The sequence below is a fragment of the Oncorhynchus kisutch genome, linkage group LG27 (genome assembly GCF_002021735.2).
Source record: "Oncorhynchus kisutch isolate 150728-3 linkage group LG27, Okis_V2, whole genome shotgun sequence".
Lineage (NCBI taxonomy): Eukaryota > Metazoa > Chordata > Actinopteri > Salmoniformes > Salmonidae > Oncorhynchus > Oncorhynchus kisutch.
Genome location: NC_034200.2, coordinates 30,520,239 through 30,539,944, shown reverse-complemented (window position 1 = coordinate 30,539,944; position 19,706 = coordinate 30,520,239). Strand labels below are relative to the sequence as shown.

The 19,706-nt window shown below is 43.8% G+C and overlaps 1 protein-coding gene across 1 annotated transcript; it reads left to right on the top strand.

Annotated features, from left to right (window-relative positions):
• Positions 1-4,439: 4,439 nt before the first annotated feature.
• Positions 4,440-17,896, top strand: LOC109871753 (segment polarity protein dishevelled homolog DVL-3-like). Its single transcript, XM_020462735.2, has 15 exons — positions 4,440-6,035; positions 8,643-8,712; positions 10,733-10,854; positions 12,863-12,975; positions 13,270-13,402; positions 13,521-13,611; positions 13,704-13,773; positions 13,956-14,095; positions 14,317-14,393; positions 14,745-14,812; positions 14,955-15,104; positions 15,388-15,519; positions 15,712-15,879; positions 15,982-16,203; positions 16,708-17,896. The coding sequence occupies exons 1-15, from the start codon at positions 5,875-5,877 to the stop codon at positions 17,076-17,078; spliced, it is 2,088 nt and encodes a 695-aa protein (XP_020318324.1). The 5' UTR covers positions 4,440-5,874; the 3' UTR covers positions 17,079-17,896.
• The last annotated feature ends 1,810 nt before the right edge of the window (positions 17,897-19,706 follow it).

The window sequence follows — 19,706 nt, the reverse complement described above, 5'->3', positions numbered from 1 at the left end:
GTATTAGATTAATATTGCCCCAAGCCTGTGTGCAAAGTTGGTATATACAGTGCCTTCAGAAACTATTCATACCCCTTCACTTATTCCACATTTTGTCTGAATTCAAAATTGATTAAAAAAAAAAAATTCTTATCCATCTACACACTAACCTATAATGGCACAGTGAAAACATGTTTTTCGAAATATTTGCAAATTAATTGAAAATTAAGTACAGAAATATCTCATTTATGTATTCACACCCCTGAATCAATACATGTTAGAATCCCCTCTGGCAGCAGTTACACCTGTGAGTCTTTCTGGTTAAGTCTCAAAGGCCCTGATTCCTACCTGAGTTATGGGCGCGTAAATGGAATGTTATTCAATTTTTATGCACTTTTCTCTATGCGTATTCCTACCTTGAATTTAAGCACGAGAATAGCACGCTATTCACTTGCTATTCGTTCTTGGTGGAGATCAAATAAATGAAGGTGTGGCGGAGGTGTCAATAGATACGCCGTATTCTGACATTGACTTAATTCCCTCATAATTCCAACACCTTTAAGCAAGAAGAAACCATGTTGAGCAAATCTGCCGGTTTCAAGTGGAAAAAGCATCAACTTTATTTTTCCGATAGAAATGACAGCATTCTCCATATACTGTAATTTATAACGATAAGAATTAGGTTAATGAGTCATCTGTTTGGATAAAGGAATTGTAAATATAAATGACGTGTTTTAGATCTATTTTATATTGTAATCGGTGGAGACCGATGTGAAACCAGTAATATGGCAGCAAACTGAAGCATATCAACTTTCCCACAGTGAACTTTATGAAATGCTGTGGCATTACGCAGAATTTAAATTGTATGGCCTTTTAACTTACAGCAATGGGCACTCTTGAATGTCTTAATTATATGCTACCCCAGCTTTCTCTGTTTCCTATTTCGATCGTGTTAAATATTAGCCACTATCAGTATCGACTGTCAGTAGGCCTAATAACACATTTAACTGCCAATTTACTGTTAGTTCCCTTCAGTTGGTATAGCCTAACTTGCTTAATTTCCTCTGTAAATGCTGTCACGGCCATGTGGTTGTTGCTGAGGATCATTAGTAACAGTTTATAACAGAAAAATCATACGTATTATTTATGGAGCAGAGCGCAGACCAAGCCGGTACAGTTTCATCCTGGCCCATGGCACAACACTTGACTGTGTCATCCCACAGTTCCAGGGTTAGTGCAGGCAATAGAGGGTATAGACTACTATTGTACATTATTCTCCCTATTATAATTCTATGTACACTAATCTTCCAACATCACCGTGGGTTAAATAACAATGTGGCAAGTTTCAGTATGAATTAAACCACAGTCTTTTTGATTAATCTGTATTTTTGTGCATACATTTTTTTTAATGATTCATATACACTGCTCACACTTAAACAACACAATGTAACTCCAAGTCAATCACACTTCTGTGAAATCAAACTGTCCACTTAGGAAGCAACACTGATTGACAATAAATTTCACATGCTGTTGTGCAAATGGAATAGACAACAGGTGGAAATTATAGGCAATTAGCAAGACACCCCCAATAAAGGAGTGGTTCTGCAGGGGGTGACCACAGACCACTTCTCAGTTCCTATGCTTCCTGGCTGATGTTTTGGTCACTTTTGAATGCTGGCGGTGCTTTCACTCTAGTGGTAGCATGAGACGGAGTCTACAACCCACACAAGTGGCTCAGGTAGTGCAGCTCATCCAGGATGGCACATCAATGCGAGCTGTGGCAAGAAGGTTTGCTGTGTCTGTCAGCGTAGTGTCCAGAGCATGGAGGCGCTACCAGGAGACAGGCCAGTACATCAGGAGACGTGGAGGAGACCGTAGGAGGGCAATAACCTAGCAGCAGGACCGCTACCTCCGCCTTTGTGCAAGGAGGAGCAGGAGGAGCACTGCCAGAGCCCTGCAAAATGACCTCCAGCAGGCCACAAATGTGCATGTGTCTGCTCAAACGGTCAGAAACAGACTCCATGAGGGTGGTATGAGGGCCCGACGTCCACAGGTGGGGTTTGTGCTTACAGCCCAACACCGTGCAGGACGTTTGATATTTGCCTGAGAACACCAAGATTGGCAAATTTGCCAATGGTGGCGCCCTGTACTCTTCACAGATGAAAGCAGGTTCACACTGAGCACGTGACAGACGTGACAGAGTCTGGAGACGCCATGGAGAACGTTCTGCTGCCTGCAACATCCTCTAGCATGACCGGTTTGGCGGTGGGTCAGTCATGGTGTGGGGTGGCATTTCTTTGGGGGGCCGCACAGCCCTCCATGTGCTCGCCAGAGGTAGCCTGACTGCCATTAGGTACCGAGATGAGATCCTTAGACCCCTTGTGAGACCATATGCTGGTGCGGTTGGCCCTGGGTTCCTCCTAATGCAAGACCATGCTAGACCTCGTGGCTGGAGTGTGTCAGCAGTTCCTGCAAGAGGAAGGAATTGATGCTATGGACTGACCCGCCCGTTCCCCAGACCTGAATCCAATTGAGCACATCTGGGACATCATGTCTCGCTCCATCCACCAACGCCACGTTGCACCACAGACTGTCCAGGAGTTGGCGGATGCTTTAGTCCAGGTCTGGGAGGAGATCCCTCAGTAGACCATCCGCCATCTCATCAGGAGCATGCCCAGGCATTGTAGGGAGGTCATACAGGCACGTGGAGGCTACACACACTACTGAGCCTCATTTTGACTTGTTTTAAGGACATAACATCAAAGTTGGATCAGACTGTAGTGTGGTTTTCCACTTTAATTTTGAGTGTGACTCCAAGTCCCGACCTCCATGGGTTGATAAATTTGATTTCCATTGATAATTTTTGTGTGATTTTGTTGTCTGCACATTCAACTATGTAAAGAAAAAAGTATTTAATAAGAATATTTCATTCATTCAGAACTAGGATGTGTTATTTTAGTATTCCCTTTATTTTTTTGAGCAGTGTATATACTTTCCTAACCCTAAAATGTGCAAAAATAATCTTGTTATTTTTAAAATTTACCAGTTGGTATTAACACGGAGATGAATATGCATATAACTGGATGGCTTTCTTTCATTGATGCCTATTTTCTGAACCCATTCTCTCAATGTATTCTAATCTGTCAACAAAATTCTAATTGAAGGTACACTGTATTTAAAGGGATGGCTTAAGATAAATGTAATAAACATGACAAATTCTGTTGGCCAGCAAGGAGGGTTTTCAGCAGTTGAATTACATTTTATTCAGCACACGCAAGGGAAACACACCTGCGAAGCCCATTACACACCTTCATAAGGTAAGTCAATACTAAATACTGAGAAGTGTGTAGGGGTGCATAAGAAAGGTGTAATTCCTCTGTCGGAATCGGGCACTAAGAGTTTTGCACACCTGGATTGCACAATATTTGCATTCTTCAAGGTCTGTCAAGTTGGTTGTTGATCATTGTTATACAGACATTTTCATGTCTTACCAAATATTTTCAAGACGATTTAAGTCAAAACTAAGGAACATTCAATGTCGTCTTGGTAAGCAACTCCTGTGTATATTTGGCCTTGTGTTTTAGGTTATTGTCCTGCTGAAAGGTGAATTGTCTGTGTCTGTTGGAAAGCAAACTGAACCAGGTTTTCCTCCAGGATTTTGCCTGTTCTTATAGCTATATTCTGTTTATTTTTATCCCCCAAAAAACTCCCTAGTCCTTGCCGATTTAAAAAATAATTGAACCTTTATTTAACTAGTAGGCAAGTCAGTTAAGAACAAATTCTTATTACCAGTGACGGCCTACCAAAAGGCAAAAGGCCTCCGGCGGGGACGGGGCCTGGGAGTAAAAATACAGTTTAAAATATGAATATAGGACAAAACACACATCACAACAAGAGAGACAACACTACGTAAAGAAGAGACCTAAGACAACAACATAGCATGGTAGCAACACAACATGGTAGCAGCACAAAACATGGTACAAACATTATTGGGCACAGACAACAGCACAAAGGGCAAGAAGGTAGAGACAACAATACATCACGCAAATCACAAAACAACTGTCAGTAAGAGCGTCCATGATTGAGTCTTTGAATGAAGAGATTGAGATAAAACTGTACAGTTGGAGTGTTTGCAGCTCGTTCCAGTCGCTAGCTGCAGCAAACTAAAAAGAGGAGCGACCCAGGGATGTGTGTGCTTTGGGGACCTTTAACAGAATGTGACTGGCATAACGGGTGTTGTATGTGGATGATGAGGGCTGCAGTAGATATCTCAGATAGGAGGGAGTGAGGCCTAAGAGGGTTTAATAAATAAGCATCAACCAGCATCGTCCGGGTTAGGGGAGGGTTTGGCCAGCAGGGATGTCCTTGTCCCATCGTGCACTAGCGACTCCTGTGGCGGCCGGGCGCAGTGCACGCTGACACAGTCGCCAGGTGTACGGTGTTTCCTCCGACACATTGGTGCGTCTGGCTTCCGGGTTAAGTGTGCATTGTGTCAAGAAGCGGTGCGGCTTGGCTGGGTTGTGTTTCAGAGGACACACGGCTCTCGACCTTCGCCTCTCCCGAGTCCGTACGGTAGTTGCAGCGATGAGACAATACTGTAACTACCAATTGGATACCAGGACATTGGGGGAAAGGAGTAAAAAAGAAATAAAAAAAGACCCAGATGTTTTTTGGGGGTCAAGTATCAGGTGCTCTTTTAGTGTTGTTCTCTCAGTGACCGAAACTTTGTAGCGGGGCAGGGGAAAAAGAGGGAGAAGCAACAGGGATAGTCACATTAGAAGCGGTGGGAGATGAGGAAATGTCGGACGGTAGTCCCATAGGGTTTGGCCAGGATAGGCTGTCATTGTAAATAACAATTGGTTCTTAACTGACTTTCCTAGTTAAATAAAAGAGCCAAGCCCAAGATCCTATTGGCGCGTTCTAGCATAATCTGCGTATTTCCGTTAGGGAACAACTCCTCTATGAAGTGAGCGTGTGGAATAACTAAATTCGCCTTTGCACTCCTAAACAACGCGATTTTATAAGTAATTTGCAAAGGGTAAAGTCTACAACACTTAGTCCACTCTGTTCATAACACATTATAGTTTTGGGAACAGAAAGCTGTTTTGAGATCAAATGTTTCCTCAATGATAAAATGTTCAGAATATCGGCCAAAATCCATCTCTTTCCACCTCCCCCACTGCTGGCCAGTGGGCTTCCTCCAAATTTATGCTACACATTTATACATCCAGTGAAATATCTGTCTCGACATTGTTCTGTGGTGTAGCTACATACAATTTAGCATTGACTCGCGAAACTACCTCTAACTTGCAGAGACATAAACATTTATACATTCGTTTATGGACTCTGGGGAAGTAGAAAACGGGTTTCATTGCCAAAATCCCGAAGTAAGGTTATTCCTTGAAAAACCATTGCGATTATTTTTCTTTCCTCCTCTCCGGTAGAGGGAGCACGTTTATTTTAGGGTTGGTGGTTGTTTGTTGTAGACTGCATTCTGAACTCAGGAGGAAGGATTCTTCGTGTTTATTCAACAAAGTAACTGCCAGCTAGCGTGAACAACGACTGCCTAAATTCACATTTAGTCAAGATTGGAATGTAGATACATTTGGTAGGTTGCGCCCTTTCAAATTGGTAACATAATATCCGGGTACATAAAAGTCTTCGTCTGGCTGAACATTTGTGGAGCAAGGTGCTTCTAAATAGCTAGCTAATACTAGCTAACGTTAGGTTGCTACAGTAGCGAGTTAAAAGGATTCAAAATAACAACTGGTAGCCAGCCGGCTGGCCAGAAAGCCGGGGGAATCACCGCAGCACCGCGGGGAGCCGAGGCCCGAAAGGGAGCCTTCCAGGACCGCGGCTTGATGTACCCTGCCTGCCTCGCCCCAGCAGCCCACAATGGGGGAGACCAAAGTCATATATCACCTCGACGACCAGGAAACACCTTACCTGGTCAAATTGGCAGTGCCCGCGGACAGGGTCACACTTGCAGACTTCAAAAATGTTCTGAAGAAACCGAACTACAAGTTCTTCTTCAAATCTATGGATGACGATTTTGGGTGAGCATTATTAGCATCTAAACAGTCTGTTACGGGAACGTTAACTATTCTTTCACAATTAAATTATAATTTGTCAAAACGGGTTGGCTAACGTTAGCTAATCAACGTTTTCATGGTAATCATGGCTTGAGTTTGTTATTCCTTTGTTTTAAAGTTATTCGTCGCTTTCAAAAAAATATTATTACACTTAACGTTAGTTAGCTAGCTATTGTAACCGTTATATATTTGAGCTAACTAACGTTCAAATTATTTATGAAACTGGGCAACATTGTCAATTTTCCTATTGCACAAGATTCAAGTATGGATAATTGAGAGAGGTGGGCTATCTAGTTACCTATCGGTTGTTTAATAGCCAGTAAAGTGGCTAACATCAGGGAGAAGGCCAACAGACCAGGTTAATGGTCTCTTCTCTCCTCCTGCTGTTGTTGTCAAAAAAAAGGGATGCAGTAGACTGGTTGGTTGGACATTACGGTCGGTCACTTACTCGGGAATGCGCTGTTGTTCACTGGCAAGTTTACAAGCCAGACCTTTGCGTGTGAAATGGTAAAGGAAATTATTCCATGTCCCATTAATCACTGAAAATGGCCTTAAGCTTATAAGTAAGGTGATTTGGATAAATCTTGTGTTCCTTCAGAGCGTTTGGATGTTTCAAAATACAGTGCATGTCAGAAATGGGTAACATCAGTGTTGAATACTTTCGTTGAGTAAAATGTAAAAAAGTGAAACACCTCAATAGCCTGTTTTATAGAGAATGGCTTAGGTCTAACTGTCTATCCGGACGGTGGAGAACTCCCAAAGGGCTTTGCTAGATTGAGCTCCTGGTAGAAGTCCAACTATTCAGATTGAGGGTCAGGACAGGTTATGTATTTGATTTCAAACCGGTCTGCAATGGAACTGAATGCACCACTGAGATGCAGTGCATTGGGAAAGTATTCAGACCCCTTGACCTTTTCCACATTTTGTTACACTACAGCCTTATTCTAAAAAATGTCCTCATCAATCTACACACAATAACCCATAATGACAAATACAAAACAGGTTTTTAGACATGTTTGCCAAAAAATAAAAATGATATAAACATAAATACCTTATTTACATAAGTATTCAGACCCTTTGCTATAAGATTATTGATCATCCTTGAGATGTTTCTACAACTTGATTGAGAGTCCACCTGTGGTAATTTAAATTGATTGAATATGATTTGGAAAAGCACACACCTGTCTATATAAGGTCCCACAGTTGACAGTGCATGTCAGAGCAAAAACCAAGCCATGAGGTCAAAGGAATTGTCCACAGAGCCCCAAGACAGGATTGTGTTGGTGCACAAATATGGGGAAGGTTACCCAAACATTTCTGAAGGGTTGAAGGACCCCAATGGCCACTCTGACAGAGTTCCAGGGTTCCTCTGTGGAGATGGGAGAGTCTTCCAGAAGGACACCCATCTCTGCAGCACTCCACCAATCAGGCCTTAATGGTAGAGTGGCCAGACGGAAGTCACTCCTCAGTAGAATGCACATGACAGCCCGCTTGGAATTCGCCTAAAACACCTAAAGGACTCTGACCATGATAAACAAGATTTTCTGGTCTGATGAAACCAAGATTGAACTCTTTGGCCTGAATGCCAAGCACCTCTCATCACCTGGCCAATACCATCCCTACTGTGTAGCATGCTGTGGGGTTGTTTTTCAGTGGCACGAAATGGGAGACCGGGTCGAGGGAAAGATCAATGGAGCAAAGTACATAAAGATCCTTGATGAAATCCTGCTCCACTCACGACCTCAGACTGGGGTAAAGGTTCCCCTTCCAACAGGACAACGACCTGTTGTCTCTACCCTAAGCACACAGCCAAGAGAAAGCAGGAGTGGCTTCGGGTCAAGTCTCTGAATATCCTTGAGTGGACCAGCCAGAGCCCGGACTTGAACCCGATCGAGCATCTCTGGAGAGACCTGAAAATAGCTGTGCAGCGACGCTCCCCATCTAACCTGACAGAGCTTGAGAGGATCTGCAGAGAAGAATGGGAGAAACTCCCCAAATACAGGTTGTGCCAAGCTTGTAGTGTCATACCCAAGAAGCCTCGAGGCTGCTAAAGGTGCTTCAACAGTTTTTGTTTTGTCATTATGAGGTATTGTGTTTGTGTAGATTTATGAGATGTTTATTTTTTGGATCCATTTTAGAATATTGCTGTAACGTAACAAAAAGTTGAGGGGTCTGAATAGTTTCCAAATGCACTATGTATGTATGTTCGGCCTGCTAAATAATGTGCTCTATTGACACCAGGCTAAATTGGAATTTGGCACTGCAGGTTTGTTTCGCACACGACACACACATTGTTGAAAATCAAAGCTTAGTAATTGAACTAGCTAACGCAGTAATTTAACCAAATTGAGACTTAGATCTTGGCCCATATGTTTCTACCGTGAGGTGAATTATTAGAATGTCTTTTGTGGGTTTGGCCTAAAGCAGCAAATTATTATTATTAAAATAAATGTTTTAGACTGTTGGTTTTCCTGTTGTTGACTGGGAGTGTTTCACCCTAGTGTCAGTGTATTCTTTACCAGCATTTGTGTACACATGTTGAGTAAATGTTGTTCTCTCTTTTCCTCGCAGGGTGGTGAAAGAAGAGATATCTGATGACAATGCCAAACTCCCTTGTTTTAATGGTCGTGTGGTATCTTGGGTAAGCACACACACACACCACCTTTGTCTTAAGTGTTTGTCAATGACACCCATCTGTTGTGGCTGCTATTGACTCCGGACATCACTCTGTCTCTGGGGAGGAGCCTCACTCATTTGTTTGATAATATCATTATTACTAGGGCCGGGACGATACTAGTATTGCGATACTCATTAGTATTGTGGCAATGAAACAACACAAAGCATAATTAACTTAAGAAAACAGCCCTAATGTTGGAAACAAACAACATTATGTTGTCCTCCAGGGTCATATCTATTTATTTTTTCTAGCTATAGCACACAATATTATATACTGAACAAAAATAGAAGCTCAACTTGTAAAGTGTTGGTTTCATGAGCTGAAATAAAAGATACCAGAAATTTTCCATACACACAGGAAGCTTATTTCTCTCAAATTTTGTTCGCACATTTGTATACATCCCTATTAGTGAGCATTTCTTCTTTGCCAAGATAATCCTTGCACCTGACAGGTATGGCATATCAAGAAGCTGATTAAACAGCATGATCATTACACAGGTGCACCTTATGCTGGGGACAGTAAAAGGCCATTCTAAAATTGCAGTTTCGTCACACAACACAATGCCACAATGTCTCAATTTTGAGCGAGCGTGCAATGGGCATGCTGACTGCAGGAATGTCCACCATAGCTGGACAGAAAATTGAATGTTTATTTCTCTACCATAAGCTGCCTCCAACATTCCTTTAGAGAATTTGTCACTATGCCCAATTGGCCTCGCAACCGCAGCCCACATGTAACCACGCCAACCCAGGATCTTCACACCAGGCTTCTTAATAAAATATAATTAAAATGTTTTATTTTTAAGACATGCAATCTACTTGCAGTGAAGACGCTCAACATTTTCACCTGTGGGATATTCTGAGACCAGCCACTCGTACAGCTGATGAAACTGAGGAAACTCGTTCTAATTGGCTGGGCCTGGCTCTCCAGTGTGTGTTCCTGGCTCCCAAATGGATGGACCTATGCCTGCCCAGTCATGTAAATTCCATAGATTAGGGCCTAAAATGTGTATTTAAATTGACTGATTTTCTTATGAGCTGTAACTCAGTAAAATCGTTGAAATTGTTCAATGTTGCGTTTATAGATTTTTGTTAAGTATACATAGAGCAGGGGATTTAAAAGACCAAAGAGTTTAATCTGCTTCGTGTTTTAATTTTTGCCATAGAAAAAAATATCGCAATACTGGTATCGTCCCGGCCCTAATTACACACACACACGCGCTGTTTCTCATTCTCTTTACTTCTCGTCAATCTTTTTAGCTGTCTTCCAAATACATACTTGTTGTTTGTCTCCAACTCATACATTCTCAGTACACACAGACCAGTGTGTGTCTTCATGACTGAGATGTTTTTCTGCACCTCCTTGCTTGTCCTCTTTTTCTCAATTGAGTTCTGATTAAGACAAACTGAAATCACAGGATCATAGACATCACTCTCAAATAAAGAACTTCACTGCACCTAATGAGAAGATTAAATCACAGAGAGTGGCAAAAGAAAGTGAGGAGTGAAAGGGTGGTTTGTTTAAGAAGGAAATGGTGTGTGTACTGAGAAATTAGTTTTGGAGACATTAACAACTAGTGTAAGGTTCCCCAACTGACACCCCCCCCGGGGGGGTTAATTTGGCCCCCCAAGTTTTCTGACCCCCTTGTTGGACATAAGACTATACAAACACCAGGAAATCAGCTCCAAATGATTTTAATTTAAGAAATCTGTTCCCAAGTATTCCCATGTGATTGTATACAAATGTAAGCAAGGTTTGAAATTATTGTCAAACATATGTTTGAGCTTTTTGCAGTCAATTTTCAGTCTATAAATTATTAGTAGTTATTTTCCAGTGTATGTCTGTTTGTCGCCTCTGCTTGGTCTTTGGGGCTACAGGCCTGGTTTGCTGTAAAACGCATTTCTAAAAATAGCTGTATAGTGAATGCAAATAATTTGAGGGTGCATGATTGTTGGGGTCTCATCGTTGGTCTCTCTGTCCTCAGCTGGTGTCAGGGGACGGTGCTCACTCAGACGGGGGCTCGGTGGTTGAGAGTTTGTTGGAGCTGCCGCCACCCCCCCTGGAGAGGACAGGGGGCATCGGGGACTCCAGACCACCATCCTACCAGTTAGTTGTGTGTGTGTGTGTGTGCCTGTTCAGATGTATGCGCAATGTACTGTTGTGACTTTACTTTCATTAATCTGATGACTGTTATTTATCTAATCAACTATGTTTATTTGTTACCTGATTTTTTAAAAAGTAATCATGTAACAATTAACTCATTAGGAGTTTGGGCACCTCGAAAGTTACCATGTCCCAAATTATACTCTAAAGGTCTTTAGCTATCACCTCCATAAACAGTCAACGGATTAATCATAACCTCGTATCATATCATCATTCTGAACAGTCGTACCCTCCTGCATCTGCAAAAAACCCAGCCTTATGATTCAGTAATACACAAGTTAGTTTAATTATTAATTTACTAGCTAACTACAGGAAAAACATATACACTTAATACATTAGAAACGGGTCCCTAGTGGACTGACTCAATATGGCGGCTTGTTACAAAGGAGATGGAGAAAGATAGGCTAGCCAGCCGTGTCGATGGTTCCCATTGGTGATGAGAGTAATAGAATACGGTGATTTGAGAAGAGTAGTAGAATGCTCCCACATAAGTTCACTTTTCTAGATACTTAGGATAGCTAATCAGCCATACCAGTGATTGTCCGGGAGGTGACTACCTTGTTGAGATTTCAGAGTTCGAACCACTTTGGAAGGTGTGCTGCAGCTCAACGCCTCTGGTCTCATGTTAATTCTCACTCAAGAGGTGGTGACTACTCACTTGTACAAAGTTATAGAAATAATTTCCTCTTATAGTTTCTAAGATCACATCCCTCTCTTAACAAAAACACTCTGTTTGTCCTATTTCATACACAATGTAGAGGATGGACACTTTGTACATGTAGTATGTAGACTTTCCAAGTTACAGTATTTGCTTTATAACAATATTTAATGATGTCACAAAATGACAACCAAAATGACATTATTATTATTCTTAAGATTGCCTCTGACCATCCCCCACGTTCTATGTTAGAGATGTTGTTCCAGTATTTACTCTAGGATGTTTTAGAGTTTTGTCAAGAAAACCTCTGTGAAACAAAGGTACACTCCTGTGTGAATTTGGAGAGGGAGACAGCTGAAAGTTCTAATCCTTGATTTACAGCAGGGTATGAGCTTTCAACCCCCCACCACCAGTTCCCTCCTCCCCCCTCTGTAGGTGAGAGAGGGTTTGGTTGAAGTCACCCAATGCAAAGCTGATCTGACCCATCTGGATCATCACAGTACAGTCATGACACATCTATTTGACTGTTATTTTTTGGGTTGTGTGTGTGTAAGAGAAGTTGTATGTGTGCTTGTGAATAAGTGTGTTTTTGTCTCTCTCCAAGACTCTGTATATGTCTTAGGGTGTGTTTGTAAAATCACCCTAAAGTGTCAGAGTGCACTCTGGGCCCATTCATAAATTCACAGCGTTTCGTTCTTGGTGCGGTCAGAGTGACCGAGGTGGACATTGTGAGGTTTAGAACACTCGCGGTTACTGGCCCAATGCTAACTGCAAAACCTACTAGCTTCCAGACACAATGAAAGAACACCATATAATCGCTTGACTCCCAAGTCTACTTTGATATGATGGTATCAATATTTGTGCATAAAGGTGTTTCCACCTACATTTTCACTTCCTGTTTACATCATAGCTGTTGTGATTTTTCTTTAAAATACGGTATGACTTTACTCACATAAACTGTGGATAGTAACGTGCTTACTGGCCACAAATATATTTTTTGCCAATGTTTACTTAAGCCTGCCATAACAACCAAGTTTATGGTGTTTGTCATTTCCTAAATTATTCTGTGCTCTATCAAACCAGCTCTGAAGTTGGTGTAGATTGACAGGGTGAATTTACAAATAATGTTTTTGTGCTTTATCTGCCTAAAAACCGTGAGCACAACTTTTTGCTCAATGGAAATTATTACTTTTGTGACACGCCACTCTTTTCTCTCTCCCCCTCTGACCCGCTCTCAATTTCTCTCCCCTCCCTCATCCCTTTCTCCATCCGTTTTGCCATGTCGCACTGCAGTGGGAAGGCCACAGGTGGACGAGACTCGTTGGACAACGAGACTGAGACGGGCTCAATGGTGTCCCAGAGGAGAGAGAGGGAGCGACCGCGCCGGAAACCCACTCACCAGCCTGGTCTGAGAGCAGTCTGTCCCCTCCACTCCTCTCTTTAGTCACTCACTCAGCATCTCTCTTCCACTCCTCTTTGACATACTCTCTTAACTCTACTGTCCACTTCCTAGTGGATGATGTGACAAATGACAGTTTTTGGATAAGCTTGGTGGATTATGCACCTATCAAGGGGCAGTGGGAAGCTATTACTAACATTTTAAGCGATCCAGCTTTATAGTTATCCAAACTACATGACGTTCCTAGGGCCTGGGCCTATAGCGTGAGGCCTTTCGCTGAGTGCCGTGTCGCCCCCTGCAGGTGGGAGGAACGGTTACTCGCGAGTGGGCCGAGCGGCTGAGCTGAGCCAATATGACAGCTGCTCGTCCTTCATGAGCAGTGAGCTGGAGTCCACCAGCTGCTTCGACTCTGAGGACGACGACGCCACCAGCCGGTGAGGCCCTCCACCAAACCGTCATGCAACGTTTGTCTAACCTCCACTTTCTTGCCTCCTTCCAGTGGGAACCTTTGCCTTATGTATACTGTGACCCTTTTGGGCTTTCTCCTCCCAGCTTCAGCAGTTCCACAGAGCAGAGCTCCTCTCGCCTGATGAGGCGACACCGCCGGCGCCGGCGGAAACCCAAAACGTCCAACATGGAAAGGGTGAGATGGGCGGACACGCACACAGTATTTTGATATGTAAATTACCTTACGTCTTTCGTCACGCTTCTTTGTCTCCCGCTCCTTCTTTGTAGTCTTCATCCTTCAGCAGCATCACAGACTCCACCATGTCTCTGAACATCATCACTGTTACACTGAACATGGGTAAGTATTTCTGTTGCTGTGTTTCTCACTTTTCCTGATAAATTGTAATAAAACTTTGGATAGTCCTCTCTGTTCGTAGTTCTCAAAGCGTTTTTTGACAAACTGGATTATTAACTAATTAACTACAAATATGAAGTAGAAATCCTACACTGTCTCAATGTGCCTGTCTTTCTATCTTGTAGAGAAGTATAACTTCCTGGGCATCAGCATCGTGGGGCAAAGCAATGAGAGGGGAGACGGAGGCATCTACATCGGCTCCATCATGAAAGGAGGGGCTGTGGCTGCAGACGGACGCATTGAGCCCGGAGACATGCTGCTGCAGGTGTGTCTGTGACTCCAGAATTGTGTGGCCCCCATTCAACATTGGAGCAGGGTGATCAAGTAGTTGTATTCAGGGTTGAGTTCATGATGCATTAAATGGACTGAAACAGGGTGGAACTACCTGAATATGTTCAATAAGAAATGCTTGTTTTGCTACAATTTCCTACGGTGAAACCTAATGCGTACGAACCAGATCAGACATTGTCTCCTCACTCCTAACAGGTGAACGACATCAACTTTGAGAATATGAACAACGACGATGCGGTTCGAGTGCTGAGGGACATCGTACACAAGCCAGGGTGATTCTCTCACACACACACACCTGTGTTCTTTCACAAGCACATTTACAAACACACACAAGTTGTAAGCACAGTCTTAGGACATAGAAAGAATGTTGTATTTTATACTTTCACTTTCTTTGGTATTGTATTCGGTCTGTAAAAAGTTTATTTGTTTTGATTTTGATTTTGTTTCTAATTTTGTCTGTCATAGTTGAAGTGTACCTATGATGATGATTACAGGCCTCATCTTTTTAAGTGGGAGAACTTGCACAATTGGTGGCTGACTAAATATTTTTTTGCCCCACTCTATATGTGTGTTGTGTGCACAGCCAGCTCTGTGTTAAGTGTGTGTGTGAACTCTGTTTACAGTCCCATCACTCTGACTGTGGCTAAGTGCTGGGACCCCAACCCCCGGAGCTGCTTTGCTCTGCCTAGAAGTGAGTATTCTCCTGCTGTGTCTTCCTCATGCAACACACAACTCAAAATATGTTTATGTTTGTGAATATTTGTGGTGGTTTTATGAATGGTTTTGTGATATCTGTGTACTATATCCCTCTAACCCCCTTTTTCTCCCACCAGGTGAGCCGATCCGGCCCATTGACCCTGCTGCGTGGGTGTCCCACACTGCAGCGATGACGGGGGTGTACCCTGCCTATGGCATAAGCCCCTCGATGACCACGGTCACCTCCACCAGCTCCTCCATCAGCAGCTCCATCCCTGAGACTGAGCGTGAGTCACACATACACCTGGGTTCCATCAAAACTCATGGAAACACTCTAAAATACCTCCTTGTTTTTATTGCGTCATGAAGCAATCAACAGTCTAATATGTGAACGAGATCCTAATGGGATGCCTTTTATGCTCTACTAATCTTTGAAAGGAAATCAACTGTCATACTGGGGAAAACCTGCATCCTAACTAAAGAGTCCCATTGTCCCATTCTAAGCCTGTAAGCCATGGTAACTACCCTGGCTAAACCCAGTAACCCACACCTCCCATTTGCTCCTCACAGGCTTCGACGATTTCCACTTGTCCATCCACAGCGACATGGCAACCGTTGCCAAGGCCATGGCTTCCCCGGAGTCGGGCCTGGAGGTGCGAGACAGGATGTGGCTAAAGATCACCATCGCCAATGCCTTTATAGGTACGCTCACTCTTTTCCTCTACCTCTCTCTCTATCTACCCCTCTGTCTGTCTTCCTGTTCTCCAGTTTTTCACTTTCTCATTTAGTCTAGATGTCTTTCTAAATTCCCTGTGTTCTTACTTAATTTTTTTAAGGTTAATTGCCTTTGAATGTGTATGTTTGTGTCGAGACTCATTGTGTGTGTCTTCCCAGGCTCAGATGTCGTGGACTGGCTCTTCCATCACGTGGAGGGCTTCTCGGACCGCAGGGAAGCCAGGAAGTACGCAAGTAACCTGCTCAAGGCCGGCTATATCCGCCACACCGTCAACAAGATCACCTTCTCCGAGCAGTGTTACTACATCTTCGGAGACCTCTGTGGCAGTGAGTGTTTTCAGTAGATCCTCATATTTCCTAGTTTGAAAACAACCCCTAGTCCGAAACTACAACATTTATGTTCTTGACCTCTCTCTGTCTCTCTCTCAGACATGGCCCACTTGTCTCTGCAAGACCACGACGGCTCCAGTGGAGGGGCGTCGGACCAGGACACCCTGCCCCCTCTGCCCCACCCTGGGGCGGCCCCCTGGCCCATGGCCCTACCCTACCAGTTCCCCATCGCCCACCCCTACAACCCCCAGCCCCAACCCGACCTGCCCCAGGGCTTCCCGGGAGTAGGGGCAGGCAGCGCTGGCAGCCAGCACAGCGACGGTGAGGAAAGCTGGGTCTCACCAGCAGAATTCAGTCAAACCCAGACAAAGAGAGATGGGGAACTAGTTTCAGTTAACCAACACTACAGCCTAGGACAATGCAACACTTTGAGTTAACACACATTGTAAAAAAAATTATTAAACTGCATCATAATACAATCGTAACAATATTTCCTGTTGATTTAAAAGCTATTGAGCTATTTATCTGGCGCATTTGAACTTATTGGCCAGTCAATATCAATGATATGTGTTGGCCCCGGCATGAATCAGCACTGCCAGGCCTGACTTGTGTTCACAGCGTAAATAAATGATATCGAAAAACCTCAAGGAGATTTTAAGATGATTCAGGAGTGTTGCTCTAATAGATAAATTAATTTGTCAAGTCATGCACGCAGCAAAGCCAGAACATACACACGGTCAATCATATAAAACATTTGCAGTCATGTATGAAGGACAAATAGTTGGATGTTCACACACTTTGTTTGTTTTCCTCCCCTGACTCCAGGCAGCAGCGGCTCCAACTGCAGTAAGCCCGAGGGCAGAGGCGGCGCCGGGGGCTCCAACAAGTCGGGTGGTAGTGGCAGCGAGTCAGAGATCAGGAGCCACCGGGCCCCAAGTGAGCGCTCTGTGGCCCCTAGCGAGCGCAGCACCCGCAGTTCCTACAGCCATCGAAGCGCCCACTCACTGTCCTACGGCCCCGGCTTGGTCTATGCCCCCCCAGGCCTGCCCCCTCAGCCCCTCCACCTGGCCACAGCTGCCCCTGGAGCACCCCCAGGCCGAGAGCTGGCCAACGCTGCCCCAGAGCTCACCGGCTCCCGCCAGTCCTTGCGTATAGCCGTTGGTAACTCTGGCGAGTTCTTTGTCGATGTCATGTGATGCAGGTCATGTCATAGGCACACCACAAAATGGTGGATACGAATTGTTTTGTTTAGTGCTGAGAGGGACAGACAGGAGGAGGAGGTCTCTAGGAAATCATTGTTGGGGTCAATTCCATTTCCTTTTTGAATTGGCGGAATTAAAATGTAATTGAGCCCAACCCTGCTGGAAATGTCCTCTTGCTCTTCTGCTCTACTTTCTTCAGTGAAGAATCCCCCCGTCAGTTTCCTCCCTGTGAGGCGAGTTGTGTTTGGGTCGTGACCTGGAGGGAGGCCGGGGAAACAGCTGACGATGACTCGGCGCTTTTCTACATGGATGTTTTTAATTTGTTGTTTTCTGTCTTTCCTCTCCTTATCTGCACGTCCTCTGTCCCCCCCAACCCCAGTCCATCAGAGACAAAGTTTAAAAAAGCTTCCTCCCTCCCTACATACATTCTTTCACCTAAAATGGTCCCTTAACAACCGATTTATGTTTGCAAAGTGAAAGAAATAGAAAATTAACACTAATCTTAAATGGACTTTTATTTGTATGACTTTGTTTGACTATGAAAATGTAGTACAAGAGACTTGATGCCCTTTCTGTTCTCTTGTGTTTATCATAGCTGGTTGCAGATACATGTAGTTTCTTTTTCAACACTTAACATGAGCTTCCAGTTTAGACTCATTGTTAAAGTACATTTGTCTGTTAATCAGAGGTATATTTGTGTCTCTGTCTTGCGATAATGTACAGTGGAGAGAAAAAAGGTTTTCTTACCAACTCTCACTACTCTTTTATTGAGAAATGTGTTTTTATTTATAAATATAGTTTTATGACTTTAATGTGTTTTTGTGTGTGTGTCAAGAAACCTGGGGAAGGACATTGTGTGGTGTGTGTGTGTGTGTGTGTGTGTGTGTGTGTGTTTAAGCTTCCTTTTAACTGGTTGATCCACTGCATCAAAAAGCTTTCAAATGTAAATGTCTGGATATGACACTTTATGAATGGAAAATCCTAAGGGAGCATGACTTGATCATGCAGTTCCAGGATACATATTTTGAGATGAAGTTGGTAGGACTGCTGTAGCATCAAATCAAATTATATTAGTCATGTGCCGAATACAACAGGCCTTACAATGAAATGCTTACTTACGAGCCCTAAACCAACAATGCAGTTTCAAAAAAAATAAGGTTAAGAATAAAAGTAACAAGTAATTAAAGAGCAGCAGTAAAATAACAATAGCGAAACTATACAGGGGGGTACTGATAGAGTCCATGTGTGGGGGTACTGGTTAGTTAAGGTAATATGTACATGTAGGTAGTGTTATTAAAGTGACTATGCGTAGATGACAACAGCGAGAAGTAGTGGTGTAAAGAGGGGGGGGGGGGGGGCACTGCAAATAGTCTGGGTAGCCATTTGCCCAGATGTTCAGGAGTCTTATGGCTTGGGGTAGAAGCTGTTTAGAAGCCTCTTGGACCTAGACTTGGTGCTCCAGTACCGCTTGCCATGCGGTAGCAGAGAGAACTGTCTGGGTCTTTGACAATTTTTAGGGCCTCCTCTGACACCGCCTGGTATAGAGGTCCTGAATGGAAGGAAGCTAGGCCCCAGTGATGTACTGGGCCGTTCGCACTACCCTCTGTAGTGCCTTGCGGTCGGAGGCCGAGCAGTTGCCTTACCAGGCAGTAATGCAACCAGTCTCGATGGTACAGCTGTAGAACCTTTTGAGGATCTGAGGACCCATGCCAAATCTTTTCAGTCTCCTGAGGGGGAATAGGTTTTGTCGTGCCCTCTTTACGACTGGTTTAGTTTGTTTGGACTATGGTAGTTTGTTGGTGATGTGGACACCAAGGAACTTGAAGCTCTCAACCTGTTCCACTGCAGCCCCATAGATGAGAATGGGGGTGTGCTCGGTCCTCTTTTCCCCGTGGTCCACAATCATCTCCTTTGTCTTGATCACATTGAGAGAGAGAGAGGTTGTTGTCCTGGCACCACACAGCCAGGTCTTCGACCACCTCCCTTATAGGTTGTCTCGTCGTGGTCAGGCCTACCACTGTTGTGCCATCGGCAAACTTAATGATGGTGTTGGAGTCATGCCTGGCCGTGCAGTCATGAGTGAACAGGGAGTACAGGAGGGGACTGAGCACACACCCCTGAGGGACCCTGTGTTGAGGATCAGCGTGGCAGATGTGTTGTTACCTACACTTACCACCTGGGGGAGGCCGGTCAGGAAGTTCAGGATCCAGTTGCAGAGGGAGGTGTTTAGTCCAAGGGTCCTTAGCTTATTGATGAGCTTTGAGGGCACTATGGTGTTACACGCTGAGCTGTAGTCAATGAATAGCATTCTCACATAGGTGTTCCTTTTGGGCAGTGTGAAGTGCAATAGAGATTGCATAAGTTACAAATAAACAAACAAAAAAACACTATCGGCTGGGGGCACTATCGGCTTCCTTCTTCTCCGGTGCCATCTTACACATTCATGTATGGAACTAATGTGGAATCCTTATATTATGTAGGGATACAATTGAATGTCCTGGAAACAATATTGATTTTGCTATCCTTTTCCAGTAGGCAGAATAAATGACCAATGTGATTATCTTCAGGGTGCGGTTTGACTGTTCCCAGTTCAGTTCAACCGTGCCTTTTTCCAATGGTATC

Bases quoted from the DNA above. Each gene is read 5' to 3' on its own strand.
- LOC109871753 (XM_020462735.2), top strand. From the start codon at position 5,875: ATGGGGGAGACCAAAGTCATATATCACCTCGACGACCAGGAAACACCT. The intron at 13,403-13,520 runs GTGAGGCCCTCC...TTCTCCTCCCAG, and splicing joins GACGACGACGCCACCAGCCG to CTTCAGCAGTTCCACAGAGC. The intron at 14,394-14,744 runs GTGATTCTCTCA...CTCTGTTTACAG, and splicing joins GACATCGTACACAAGCCAGG to TCCCATCACTCTGACTGTGG.